Here is a 12807-nt window from a genome sequence, read left to right on the forward strand (position 1 = left end):
CGCGACAGGAAAGATCCTTTGAATTTAAGGTAGGGCCCTAGGAGACCCCTTGCCTGCACTTGAGCAAGAAAATGCAGCACTTCTCTGTCCTCCTCCCTACGTATGTCACAGACCAGTTTAAAATGTCCTACAATAACACAGTTGCCAAAAGGCGGCTACTTACAACTGCCTGCCGCTCTCTTCTACTCTTAATGTTTAGTCTCCTGTGGGGGAATGAATGGCCAGTAAATGAGGATGTTTGAAGTTTTCATTTCTAACCCGGACCTGGATCATTTCTCTCCTTTCAGGGAGTATCACATCTAAATCATTCGAAGATAAATGGCGCTATTGTGTGCTTGAAGCAGCGGGGAAAGAGCGGCTGCCTCCGCCCCAGATAACCCATTTTCCCTGTAACAACTCATTCTGTCAGGAACTTCTACATTAAACCCAATTGAATTCTTCTACTTTAATATTACGCTGCTGAAATTTTACTCTCCCTACCTTGATGGAACTAGAGAACAGCTTGTGAGCAATCTCTTGATGATAACCTTCCATATGTTTAAAACAGCCTTTTCTTTCCACAGTAAGTAATTTCTCCTCTGTTTCTCTTTTACACGCTGCTGTATTCTCCAAGCTTTCATATACCTCTGTTTACCTGTGGATCATATTTAAACATTTCCTATTTTTCTGAAAAATACTTTTACAGACTTGACCAATACCAAATATAGCATGTCATAGCCACTTTTATTAGTTCTGTGGTTAATATTGCATAACTCTATTTTAAGATCATTTCTAGGAATGAATTTGTACATCCTTGTTTTCATTTGCACCCACAGCCTAAGAGGGAGCATTTAATAAATTCATATTGAAGAATTCTTTAGATTATATTGTCAAACTTTGATGTTATCAATAGATGGTAAAATTTGATAACCTAAAATGCTTGCTTTTATCGGCTTTTAAGAATACAGAAACTACAACTTTCATATGTGAAATTATCTATGCATTATATCTGTGTGTTCACCCACTGGTCACTCTCTTCTTTCCCCTGAACCTTCTGTTGTCCGTCCCTATATCCACTGGCCTGTAACTGACTTCTGCTGGACTTCTGCTTGGCTTCAAGGAAGTGGCCAGAGAAGAACAGAAAGCATAAAGATGAGAGTGGTCAGGATTTGGATTTGCTAGGCCTTTCCTGCCGCAGAGAGACCTCCGGGCTCTGGATCTCTAGCCCTCCCCATTCTAGGCTCTTCACCTGCTTCCTCCCTTGGTCACCCAGGTTATCAGTTTTGCTGACTCCCGGTGTCCCTGTTCACAAGGCCTCAGGTTCTCTCCTTGGTCCTCTAACTCCTGTTCATGTATCTTTAACGTGACCACTGGCTGAACTCCATTGAGCTGTCTGAGTTTGACTCCAGCTGGGTTCAGGACTGAGAGAGATAAACATTAAAGTGCTGACACCTGTGTGAATTTAAAATTACACTAGAGAATATGGCCACACACACACACACACACACACACGCACACACGCAGGCACAGGTGGCCTCTGGAGGAGGTGATACCACCATGGGAGCTGTCACGGAGAGGAGGGAAGAGCTTTCCCATGGAGGAAACACACAGGCAAAGATCATGAGATACACACAAGCTTGACTTGCTCAATTCCAGGACTGGCTTAAGGGACTCTACGGGAGACACGGGCTGAAATGCTCCACGAGGACACCCGAGAGTCAGCCTGCATGCCACGGGCTTAACTGACACCCAGTGACAGCCAGCGAAGTCCCCGGATCAGAGGCCCACAAGAGAACCACGGCACTGGTGGCCCACAGCTCCGGCGAGCTGCGAGAACCGAGCAGCCATTCACATGTGGCTGCTTTCAGGCGGTGTCATCTCGTTGGCCTCCGTGCTAACCTGCCCCACAGGCTCACAGGCTGCAAGCGCCCAGCCCGGGGCATGGGGTTCCAGCTTGATTTTCCCCAACACTAAAGGTTAGTCTGCGGTAGTGTAGGTTGCTTTATGCTCTTTGCTTCCAATAGTTGTGACATTTAATTAAAAAAAATCAAATTAAAGAACTTTACTAAGGTGGTTTGTGTTTTTAACTTCTTTTTATTCATGTGGGGGAAAAGAGGGATAGTAAAGGAGTGAAAATGTTGAAGAAAATAAAGTATTAAAGAATATAAATGATTAAACTGTTGGCTCCTATCTAGACAGCAAGGGCTTTAAGCACCAATTTACTAAACATATTTCAAGGCTTCTAAAGACAACCACATCTAACGTATTAAATAAGCCTGCCTAAGGGAATATTCTTTATTGTTTCTTTCCTATATACTTCTATTTTTTGTAATTTGCTTTACAATATGACCTCCCTTTGTTTGTGGCTGTAGTACAAGTTCTAGTATTTAAAAATTATTCAACTGGAGCATATACTATAAAAGCTTTTGCATCAACTCAGAATATATTGTCTTTGCATTTATCAAAATTAAGCATTTTACTGAGACATTTTCAGGAATATTTGATGCTGTAACATTGATGAACAGTAAAGAAAATCTGTCGACCTATTACTTAACGTTATGCAGTTAGCTATTATCTCTTTAATTTTTAGTTTACTAGTACATGTGTGTCAAACATAATGTTTACATTCTGGAGAGATGTAGTACAGGTACAAAACACAACTTAACTTCTAATCCCTGCCCTTAGCTAGTACCTTTAGATTTGGAAAGCTTCCTGAGGTGTCTCCCCCAATATTTGTTAGGTGAGTTTGATTTATTGAATATATATTTCTATTTATGGGCATCATTTCCTTAAATGATAGCTTACATAACAATTTATTTGCATTTTTGTCTATTACAATCTTGCTTCTACTTAGATTTGAATACGCCTCCATAGACAAGTTATTTCAATCCTTCTTGAAATTAAAGTGGAGTTTTCTGTTCATTCCTAAATCTCTACTTATGTAGTTTCTCATATTAATATGTTTTTTACTTACAGCGTAAGCCTGATATTATAAGCACATTTATGAAGCATGTTTTATTTCCAAGTACTTTATAGTTATGCTGTGCCAGCCAGCTCAACACTACTGAAGTTAAATGATTAGTTACTCTGATAGAGATGCATTTATGCAAATTATAATTATAGAGTTTAGAAAGGACCCTGAGGTCTCATCATCAAAAAAGAAAAAAAAACACTCTGTTTAAAATAAATCTTAATACTCTAATCAAATATGATCAAAACACCACTTCTAGCTCTGATTCCAGTACGCTAATTGTAAACATCATTGAAAGCGACTCAGAATAGAATCGCGGAGCGTGACAGACATTAGGGTGTGATATTAGTCATCTCTCTGACTTAGGAATGATTGCTTATTGTGTGTATTGATAGCTCAGGATGTCAAGCTTTAATTTCAGGAACTATTGAAATAATCAATTTGTTCACTATAACTATTACCCTTATAATTGTTTTATACTTTTTTAAAATGTATTTGGCACAGGGTCTCACTATGCAGCTTGGACTCCTAGCAATCCTCCTGTTTTCAGCCTGCCCAGGGATGGGATTATAGGCATCTGCCACCATGCCCAGACTCTGTCACTGGCTCAACGTGCCCGGGGTCAGGGCTGGCGTGACATGTGGTACCTGGGATCGAACCCCGGTTCTTGCACTTGCCTAAGCAGGCACTTAGTCTGCTGAGCTATCTTGCTGGTCCTCCATACTATTTTCTTATACCATTTCAATATCTGTATCATATGCATGAAAATAAATATTATCTTGGCATTTTATTTTCTATATATTTACATCATTGTTAAATAATATAAATAAAATAATGTAAAATTTTAAATACAAATATTTTAAGTAAGGCAGTTATAGAGATACAAAATTTTAATTTAATGAAATTTTTTTTACATTAAAGCAACAAAATCATATAGATCGCTGTCCATAGAAATGATTAGGGAAATAATTACAATTGGTTATTTTGTCAATTCTCACTTGTTCCTCTTTTCAAAAAAAAGCATAGCCACATTGAAGCTTCTGGGAAAACAAGATTTAGCAAGACAAATGGCCCACAAACTGTGTCGCATCTTCATAAACAACCGTGTCTAATTATACCAGTAGATGTACTTACTTGCCAAGAGCAAAGCACTCCAGCTTAACGGTTGCTCCCTTAGCGGCTGTGACCGTGAGAGGGAAGTGGACCTCAATCTTAGGCTCATATTCTCCCATCACACCTGGGAAATAAAGAATAGACTTTGAGCACAAAACGCATTTCACAATTGATTTCCCGGACCGGGGATGTTGCATGAAAATTCTCTGTGGCTTCCTGGATTTGTGTGTTTAATGACTGCTAAATGTTTTGATGCCTTGAAATAAAAAAAGAGTATTTTTGCTCAAAAATTAAACAGAAACGTGGTCTCCCCTCAGGAATTAGGCTGCACGTCTGCTCAACGTCATGTAAAGTAATAATTACTGAAAGCATTAATCAACATCGATTGTTTGGTTACTGATGAGTCTCCTGAGTACAAAAGTAACTATGGACACTTCTTCAGGCAAATAATTGTGTGCTCTTCTTTAAATTAAAAAAAAATCAGAACTTCTGATTATTATCATCAGATATGTTCATATTTAATCATTAAGTCAACATGTATTGAATATAGTTTGTAAGGAATTTCTCTAAGAATTGTGGAAGCTACAGAGGTTAATCAGCCTTGGATTGTGTCATCAAGAAGGATATTTGTACAGAGAGAATTAACATATGCTCAAGCAGGGGCAAAACTTCTGTGAAAGCACCATGGGGCAAGGCAGGAAGTCGTGGGTGTTGTGAAGGAGTCTCTAAGCTGTCACGCACAGAAAGGGACACATAGGTAAGTACGATTAGAATTTGGATAAAGAGGGGGCGTGCCAGTTAGCTCAGTTGTTTAAAGTGCCACTTGGGCAAAAGCAGTCGGTTGCAGAGGACCGCGGTTTGATCCCCAGCTCCACAAGCCACACGCCACTTATACTTAAGGCAGCCGGAAAAAGCCAAAAAAAAAAAAAAAAGAATTTGGATAAAGACAGGAGAGGAAGCATACTGGCTGTAGGAACAAAGCCAAAGAGAGAGGAACTGACAAAAATGTCAGTTTTTCTATGACTGTGTTGACACATGAAGAGATAAGAGGTAAGTTTTAAAACATAGTGTCCAAATAGCTGAGAAATGCAGATTATCAGAGCAAATATTCTGACTTGAAGTGGTCTCTAGCTTGGTCTCTAGCTTGGAATTGCTACGGTTTTGCTTGAGGAAGCGACATTGCACAGGCAATACAGACCTGAGTTATGGTAGTAAAAACAAAAAATATGGGAAACGAAGAAGGAGCTGAACTGGTAAGCTCGGGAAACAATGTGATAGAGGACAAGCTGGTGACAGTATAATAATAACAGCAAGGTCTCCAGCTTGCGGGGTCTGGTGATATCCGTTAAGCAAAATAAAAGACATAGTAACTGAGAGTAGTTCTTGATTTTCAACCTAACGGCAGTGAGTATGCAATAGTTAATACATCCTAAGAAGTGAATGTTTGACATCGAGTGGAAGTAAGAGAACGAAGCTGAGATCAGGCTCCTTGTGGTTGAGAAGCGCTTTTGCTCACCCTCCAGAGTGGCAGTGAACATCTTGTGTGTTCATAGAGCTTTTACTGACAGACAGCAGCCTAGGTGAGGCCTGTGAGAGTCCGCTGATGGTCCTCTCCGGCAGCCCTCAGGCTGCTTTCCTCCTAAACTAGTGAGGGGTGAAATCCTTGCTGAGTTCTGTGAGGAGACTGCATTTGTGCTTAGGAAGTTCTACTTCCCACAGGTGTGTACACGCGGGGTTTTGGGGGATGTGTGGCCTGAGGAGAATTCTCTTGTACCTGCGTGGTACATGGGAGAAGAGAGTTACTGAGGGTCCAGCAATGCTGGGGAAACACAATAGTGATGAGTTCTAATCTGTACCATATTTCTGTGTAATTATTTCTAGTAAATTGCTTAAAGAGATTTCAAAATAAAACAATACGAGTCCCCAAAGCTACTTCATTTTGTTGGCCTTTTCCACCTAAATGTTCACGTTAGAACAGACTTTCATATTAACACATTTGTATTCATTCTATGAAAGAAGCAACTGGAATAATCCAATATATTAAAACAAAGTGAAGACATTGAATAATAGGTTTTAAGTCATGCTATGTAAATTGAGCGGGACTGCAAGAAAGTACGACTGGTTCTTTTAAATCTTGCTGAGACCAATGACAAATATAAGAGCAAATGGAAAAGCTCTTCAGACACACCTTGTTCTAGAACAACTGATCACATTAAAAAATGGAGTTTGGATTTTACATTTCATGGTACAATTATTTCGGAGTGAAAGGACGTAGCTATGACTACATTGTTTAATTGCATTTGCAGTCTTCCATAGCTCAAGTCATGTGCAGTTTAGCTTATATTCTTTGCACTGGGCAGCATTCGATGCTGAAAGAAAGGAAAAGCTTCCATGAGTTACCGTGTTGAAGCGCACAATACTGGGCTCACCTCCGACCATGAGCATCAGCCTAAAGCCTGCTGAAGACACCCTGGCCTGTGTCCTCGGGACTTTTGCACACCTGTCCCTCCTGACTTACAGGGTTGGTGTAACTTGGAATTGCACACTCTTAGAAGACAACCTCAGACCACCCTGAGTCTTAATGAGCAGAAGCTGTCCGTCTGGGAGCACATTACTCTATTTTGACTTTATGGCTGCTGATTTTTTATTCATCCCTCTTGCAAAATGGCAAAGTGCTTTGCCCTAAAAGGCCATTCTGAGCAATGTCACCATATGAATGTTACAGAATGGGAGTGAGTGGCCTAAGAAGAATCTAGACAATTCTTTAAAATTTTAGGAGCCAGAGCCCAGCTCCAACCCTATTGATGAAAATTCATGAAGGTGGGGCTATGAACTCTATTTTAATAGTTTCCCCAAATGACTTTATGTATGTTAGGGAAATACAATCTTGGATCTTTTTGCTTTCTGATTTTTATCATGTTGTTACCTTTAGAGTTAGAGAGCAGCAGATTAACACGACTGAAGAAAGACATATATGGTCTGGCCAAACAGTTCAGCAGATTAAAGTGCCTGTTTAGGCCGACTTAGCATCTGGGGTTCAATCCCTGGCATGCTGAGTTCCCCCTACCCCCTGCACATGATAAGAAGGCGATTGAGACTGGGCGTAGTGGCGCGCACCTGTAGTCCCAGCACTTGGGAGGCTGAAAACAGGCAGATCACTAAGAGTCTGATCTACATAGTAGACCCTGTCCTAAATACACACAAAAAAAGTAAAAACAAAAGGACATACAAATGGTCTAAAACCACATCAAATTTACCAGAAACTTATATTAGAGCAAATAATGTTTAAGCTGTATGGTCTATTACTCCTCTCAGAGACAAATTGTTTTTCCTAATTTGCTCTGAGTTCTATTCTAAGTAGTCCATACATGCAATTACAATTTTTCATCTTTCGAGAGGCTCTTCTGACACCCGTGATGCTCATTTCTAGGGTCAATAGCTCATGTTTAGAAAACTTTAAAAATTTGGCTGGGTTAATGAGTTGGAAGTATTTAGCTGATATTCTTCTTCTGTCCACATAACTAACACATACACTTTTATCTTTAACATTTTTTTAGCAGAACTTTACAATCTATCTCATGTTTCAAGAATGACAGAACATTCTCAGCTCCTCCTTTGGAAAATGTGTGCTTGTGTTGGCAGCACATGCACCAAGATTGGAACCACATTCTGTAAGCGTGCGACTGAGACCGCACCACTGCACGCCCAGCCAGTGTTCTGCCCTCCCAGGTGGAGTTACTAACTAGTAGGCTCCTGACCCCAGCTTGGCCAATGAGATTACCCTCCTCTTCCACTCGCACTGAATAATTTAGGCACTGGCAGTGAAGGTTAGGATGTTTCAACCAAGCCCTAGTCCTTTGTTAGTGGCAAACGGAGCTCTCATTTCTGAGTGCTGCTGGAGCTCCATCCCATGGACTTACAGAAGATAACCAGCCAAGGTAGACGGAGCCGTTAGTACGCCTGCAGGAGAGACAGGAAGCAGCGTGGGCAGCGCTCAGGCCCTCGGCTGCTTGCTCTCTTCTGGTGAAAACATATTTATTTTGGTTAAACCGTTTAAAGTTGAGCTTCTCAGCTGAACCAAGAGCTCTGATGCTGTGACACCAGGCCCAGCATGCACAGTGGCGGCCCAGCGTCAGGTTCTGCAGGTGGTGTGGTATCTGGACAGGGAACGAGGCAAAAGGGTGGGAGACTTGGGTATTTTTAAGCATTCCGCAACTTACTGGAAGCCGTAAATTCTAATAGCAGGCAGAAAGCATATGCTGTAAGTAACCTAATAAAAGAGGATAAGTGAAATTCTAAACGTTCTGGTAACATATAATGAAAGATGAAAGGAATGTAAAATGACAGAAAAATTGAGAAAAACTTTAACAGGGTTGTTGCTGAGATGGACCTTGAAAGATGTATGGTTGAAGTCTCAGCTCATAGGGCACAGAAATGACATTCTCTTAATACTGTTACATGGACTATGGAGATGTAGTAAAGGAGAAACTGCAAATACAAGTTGGGATTTTCCTCTTTATTACTATGTCAGCAATAGCTTGATAAATTTGTATTCATGCTCATTGTAAAGATCATTTTGATAATAAAAAGACATTTGGTTTCATTAGAGATAACATCTGGAGTTACCATCACATGTATTTATTATTATCAGTGAACTGATGTTGGTAAATTGAACATACATTAACTATCATGAAGATTTATCCAAAGCATGCCTCAAAGTGAAGACTCCTAACCGAAACTATAGTTTCCATATTAAGAAATTTTGAAATAACTTAGTAAAATGTTTTTGGAATTTCTATTTATCTCACATGAAATATAAGTAATGTTTGAGTTTGCTACATTATTTCATAGTACTTGAGCTTCAATGAATATTTTACTTGTAGTTATTTTTGCTATTGCTCTGAAAAGTATGAGTTTAAATGTACAGTTACTGTGCTATGTAAGTTCCTGGGTAAGAAAATAAAAGTATAAATAAAGAGCAATCACAGATAATGATATAATAGTAATAATGTAAATGAAAGAAGATGTAATGGAAATCATTAAATAATGCACGTTATGCTCTATGATACTTCCCTAAGTGGGGCACCTGCCACTGTAGTGATCCTATCAAGACACAGGAAACATCAACCCATGAGTTGTAGATAGATGATATAATTCTAAACTTTACCTTGGTTCTGATAGAATGGTAAGATAATCACACAGCTCAAGAACTCAGTGTTTTTAAGATGCTGTGATAATGCTAAAGATCACATGAGATTAGAAATCTGGAGTTGTATTAGCAAACATACATCACAAGTCGAAGTTCTCATTCTGATGATAATCAAATAAATGTGTCATAATCTCCAAGAATTTAAATCATTTAGAAGTTTCCCAACGACTTCATTTCTGTAACAGATCTCTAACAAATCAGTTTCACCACAGATCCTTTTCTCTTTTCCAGAAGCACATACTTCCCTCAATCATAGTTTCTTCAGGTGAATCATTGCTATGTAAACAAAGGAGCTGAAGCTTTCTTGACAATGAGGAATAAATGGCTGGAGTTACCAGCAGGCAAGCGGACTATTATGAGAATTATTTATAACAAGAGAGAAACACTAGAGCATTTTATCATTGGGAGAAAGTGTTTTCATCACTATTGAACTGAAAATCAGAGAAGCTGATTGATTTATACTTCCTTCCAAATATCAGGAATAAATTGATCAGCAGGGCTGCTGCACACTGTAATTGGTTTTCTCTGATTACAGAGTTTTAAGACTTAGTTTCTTCTTCTATTCTGACCATCTATGGGGAAATCCATCCATCTTTCTCCACCATCATCTCAGGGCTCAATTCATACGTGTCAATAACTTAGAAAAATATCTTACCATTGTCATGCCTAGAGATCCTAAGTATATATATTTCCCCCAACTGTGTGTGCTCCCTCTGGCATTAAAATATGACAAATATAGCACAGTTTGAAAATTTGATTACCAAGGATTGAATGCTCACCTTGAGTAAGTTCTATTGGAAATTTTCCTTTTCTCAGAAAGGCAAGGATACTTCCTATTGTCAATTTGCTATACATAAAATTATAGGAAATTCTCTACAAATATATCCATACAATGAAAACATTGTCTTTTTAATTTAAGGCTCTTTTTTACTTTTAGGAATGTGTTTATTTTTCTGCCTACCACGTATGTAGGAATAAGAATCTTATGAATATTTTTTTAAAAACAATTTTGGTACCTGGAAAGCTTGGCACCTTGACCTTATGAGCTGTCATCAAGACTTACACGGATGTGATTCAAACAACAGGTTGGACACTAAGTAAACGAGAGGCCTCAGATTGATGACCAAGTAGTCTTCACTGGAAGCTAGATGGACCCAGTAATAATGTGTACGTGGCTGCTCGGAGGGAGAGAAACGTAAATCATAGCAGCCTAGAGTGATCTATTAATGCCCAACTTAAACACCTTACAGTCTCAAAACAAACTCAGATGAGGAAAAGGACAAAAGAAAGGAAAAAGTTACCTTTATGTATATATGCAGGCTAGCTTGGATATCTGTACTACCAATTTCCGCTGCGCTATTAAAAGGAGCAGTAAATGCTTAATTTTTTCTTTTTAATTTCTTGTAACTTTTTTTCTTGTTTGTTTTTTAACCAATTTGGCAGGTTTCTGTCTGATAATTTGAGCAACTGATTTGAAGATAACAGCATGCAGTACAGCAATCATTGTTGAATTCCTATTACTTTGTTTAATGAAACTTGTATCATCTCTAATGCTTTTTATTATTATTTTGTATTCTTTTCAAAAAAAAAAAATCTCCATATATTGCATGGGATTCTTCTACCCTAACCAGATGTGGTATATCTAGAAACTGATTTATATTTTAATTCACTCAAGCATTTTATGTCTACCAAAAAGGAAAATGCCTCATAAATGCGCTGGATTTATTCAATATACTAAAATATGCCTCACAAGTCAGTGTAATCACAATCATTTTTGAGAAAATGAAATGATTTAAAGTGATGCAAATAATGTGAAAATGATCAAAGAAAATGAAAGCGCAGTTTTTATATCCACACATTCAGAGTGCTTAGGAAAGAGGGTGATAAAAAAGCATTTGGAGATCAGAAGAGCTACACACCATCTACGACCATACACCCTAAATGTGCCTGATCTCTTCTGATCTCAGAAGCTAAGCAGGGCCAGGCCTGGTTAGCACCTGGATGGGAGGATGGGAGAAAAGCTGCTCGTAATAGCAGAGTCCTGCAGGACAGGCCCCAAGCTTGGACTTCTCTATTGCACCTCTGTTTCATTATCTTATATATTTACTGAAAATAAATGGCTCTCCTTTCAGTTTGCTTAGGCGAGCCTCTGTTCTTTACAGTTCCAGGGAATGTTCCCTCGAATTACTTGTCACTTCTACATTTGCATCGTTTTCTTTAGAAAGATTGTTCTCTCCATGAATGTAGCTGAGCCCTATTTCTCTACCAATCTATACAGTAATCACCAAGAAATCAAGGATCTTAAAATTTCCTGGAGGAATTAGCTCTGCCAGCTCAGTGATCATCTGCCTGCTTACATAACTCTGGGGAAAGTCTATGACAGATTAGTTGCTTTCAACTACTGTTAGAAGTTTATTTTCACACGTTAATCTGCAAGATCGTTTTCTCACTGGAGTCTCATGATCGACAGTGCCAGAATTCCTGCTGACTCCACTCACATTCGAGTTACTTAGCATAGCGGTCCCTGATTTGCTCTGTAAACAATCCACATTCTTTATTCTACAAACTCTCACTGATTTCAAAGGGTCTATGTATTCTCTCATTCAAAGGGAGACGTTTCTAGAGGAGAATGCTGATTGTCAGAGCCTCATCATGGGCCTTTAGGTACATTAAAGATTCTGTGGCTGTAGAGAGGAAAGAAATAAACACTGCCTGAGTACCTACTGGAAGCCTGATGTTTGGCTAAGTATATCCAAGTAAGCTGTCATGTGAAGTTCATAAAGCACAGTGAGGCATATATAATTATTCCCAGCTTAAATAAGAGGAAAAACTAGAATTATAAAGGTTAAGTAACTCCCTCAGAGCTAGTGAGCTAGCACAGGAAGGCAAGGATGGGGTGACCCTGATGTCACCTCCCTCCACCCTCCCATGGTGCTCTCCAGCAGCAAGTCTTCTTGTTTCCAGAGCAGAATTTATTCAGCCATCTCTAATTTTGTAGACAGTAAAGTTCTACTTTCCACATTATTTTTTTTTAGGAAAATCTTTCCCAAGGCTCTGCTCATCTTTGTCCCCCACAGGGGGACTGTGCTTTTGCATCTCTCTGTGTGTATTTACGCGCACACAACTATATATTTACATGTATTTTCATAGCTTTCTATACTTCAGATTTTGGGAAAGCCACTCACAAATATTTTCAAAAGTTCAGTCTGACCACTTTCTATACCTTTGGTCCATATCTAGTTTCTGATGTATTAACTCAACCAGAAGAGAAACAGCATCATTTCTCTTCTTCTGTATCCACAAAAACTACAAAATTAGTTCCTATTATCATTTTATGGCTGAATTAACGAAGTTACTTTTTTGTCAGCTATGAAGATGCATAATAGGTGACAGGAGTTGAGACTTTTCATTATTAAGTGTTGCAATACTATATTCCTTTGTGTTCTGAGATAAATTCAAGGTGAATTTTAAATCTATTATCACAAAACTTTATATTTGGTTTTAAACCATGGACTCTCTCTATAGCCATAAAATT

At 38.9% G+C, this 12807-nt stretch overlaps 1 protein-coding gene across 1 annotated transcript in view; it reads right to left on the minus strand.

The window, feature by feature from the left end:
* Cntn5 (contactin 5) overlaps positions 1-12807 on the minus strand; it is a 499129-nt gene that overhangs the window by 322163 nt on the left and 164159 nt on the right. Inside the window, exon 6 of the mRNA XM_004626235.1 lies at positions 4085-4187. Coding sequence (XP_004626292.1) covers positions 4085-4187 — 103 coding nt within the window. The remainder of the gene's footprint in view (positions 1-4084; positions 4188-12807) is intronic.

The sequence above is a fragment of the Octodon degus genome, unplaced genomic scaffold (assembly GCF_000260255.1).
Source record: "Octodon degus isolate 3935 unplaced genomic scaffold, OctDeg1.0 scaffold00012, whole genome shotgun sequence".
NCBI classification, from domain to species: Eukaryota; Metazoa; Chordata; class Mammalia; order Rodentia; family Octodontidae; genus Octodon; species Octodon degus.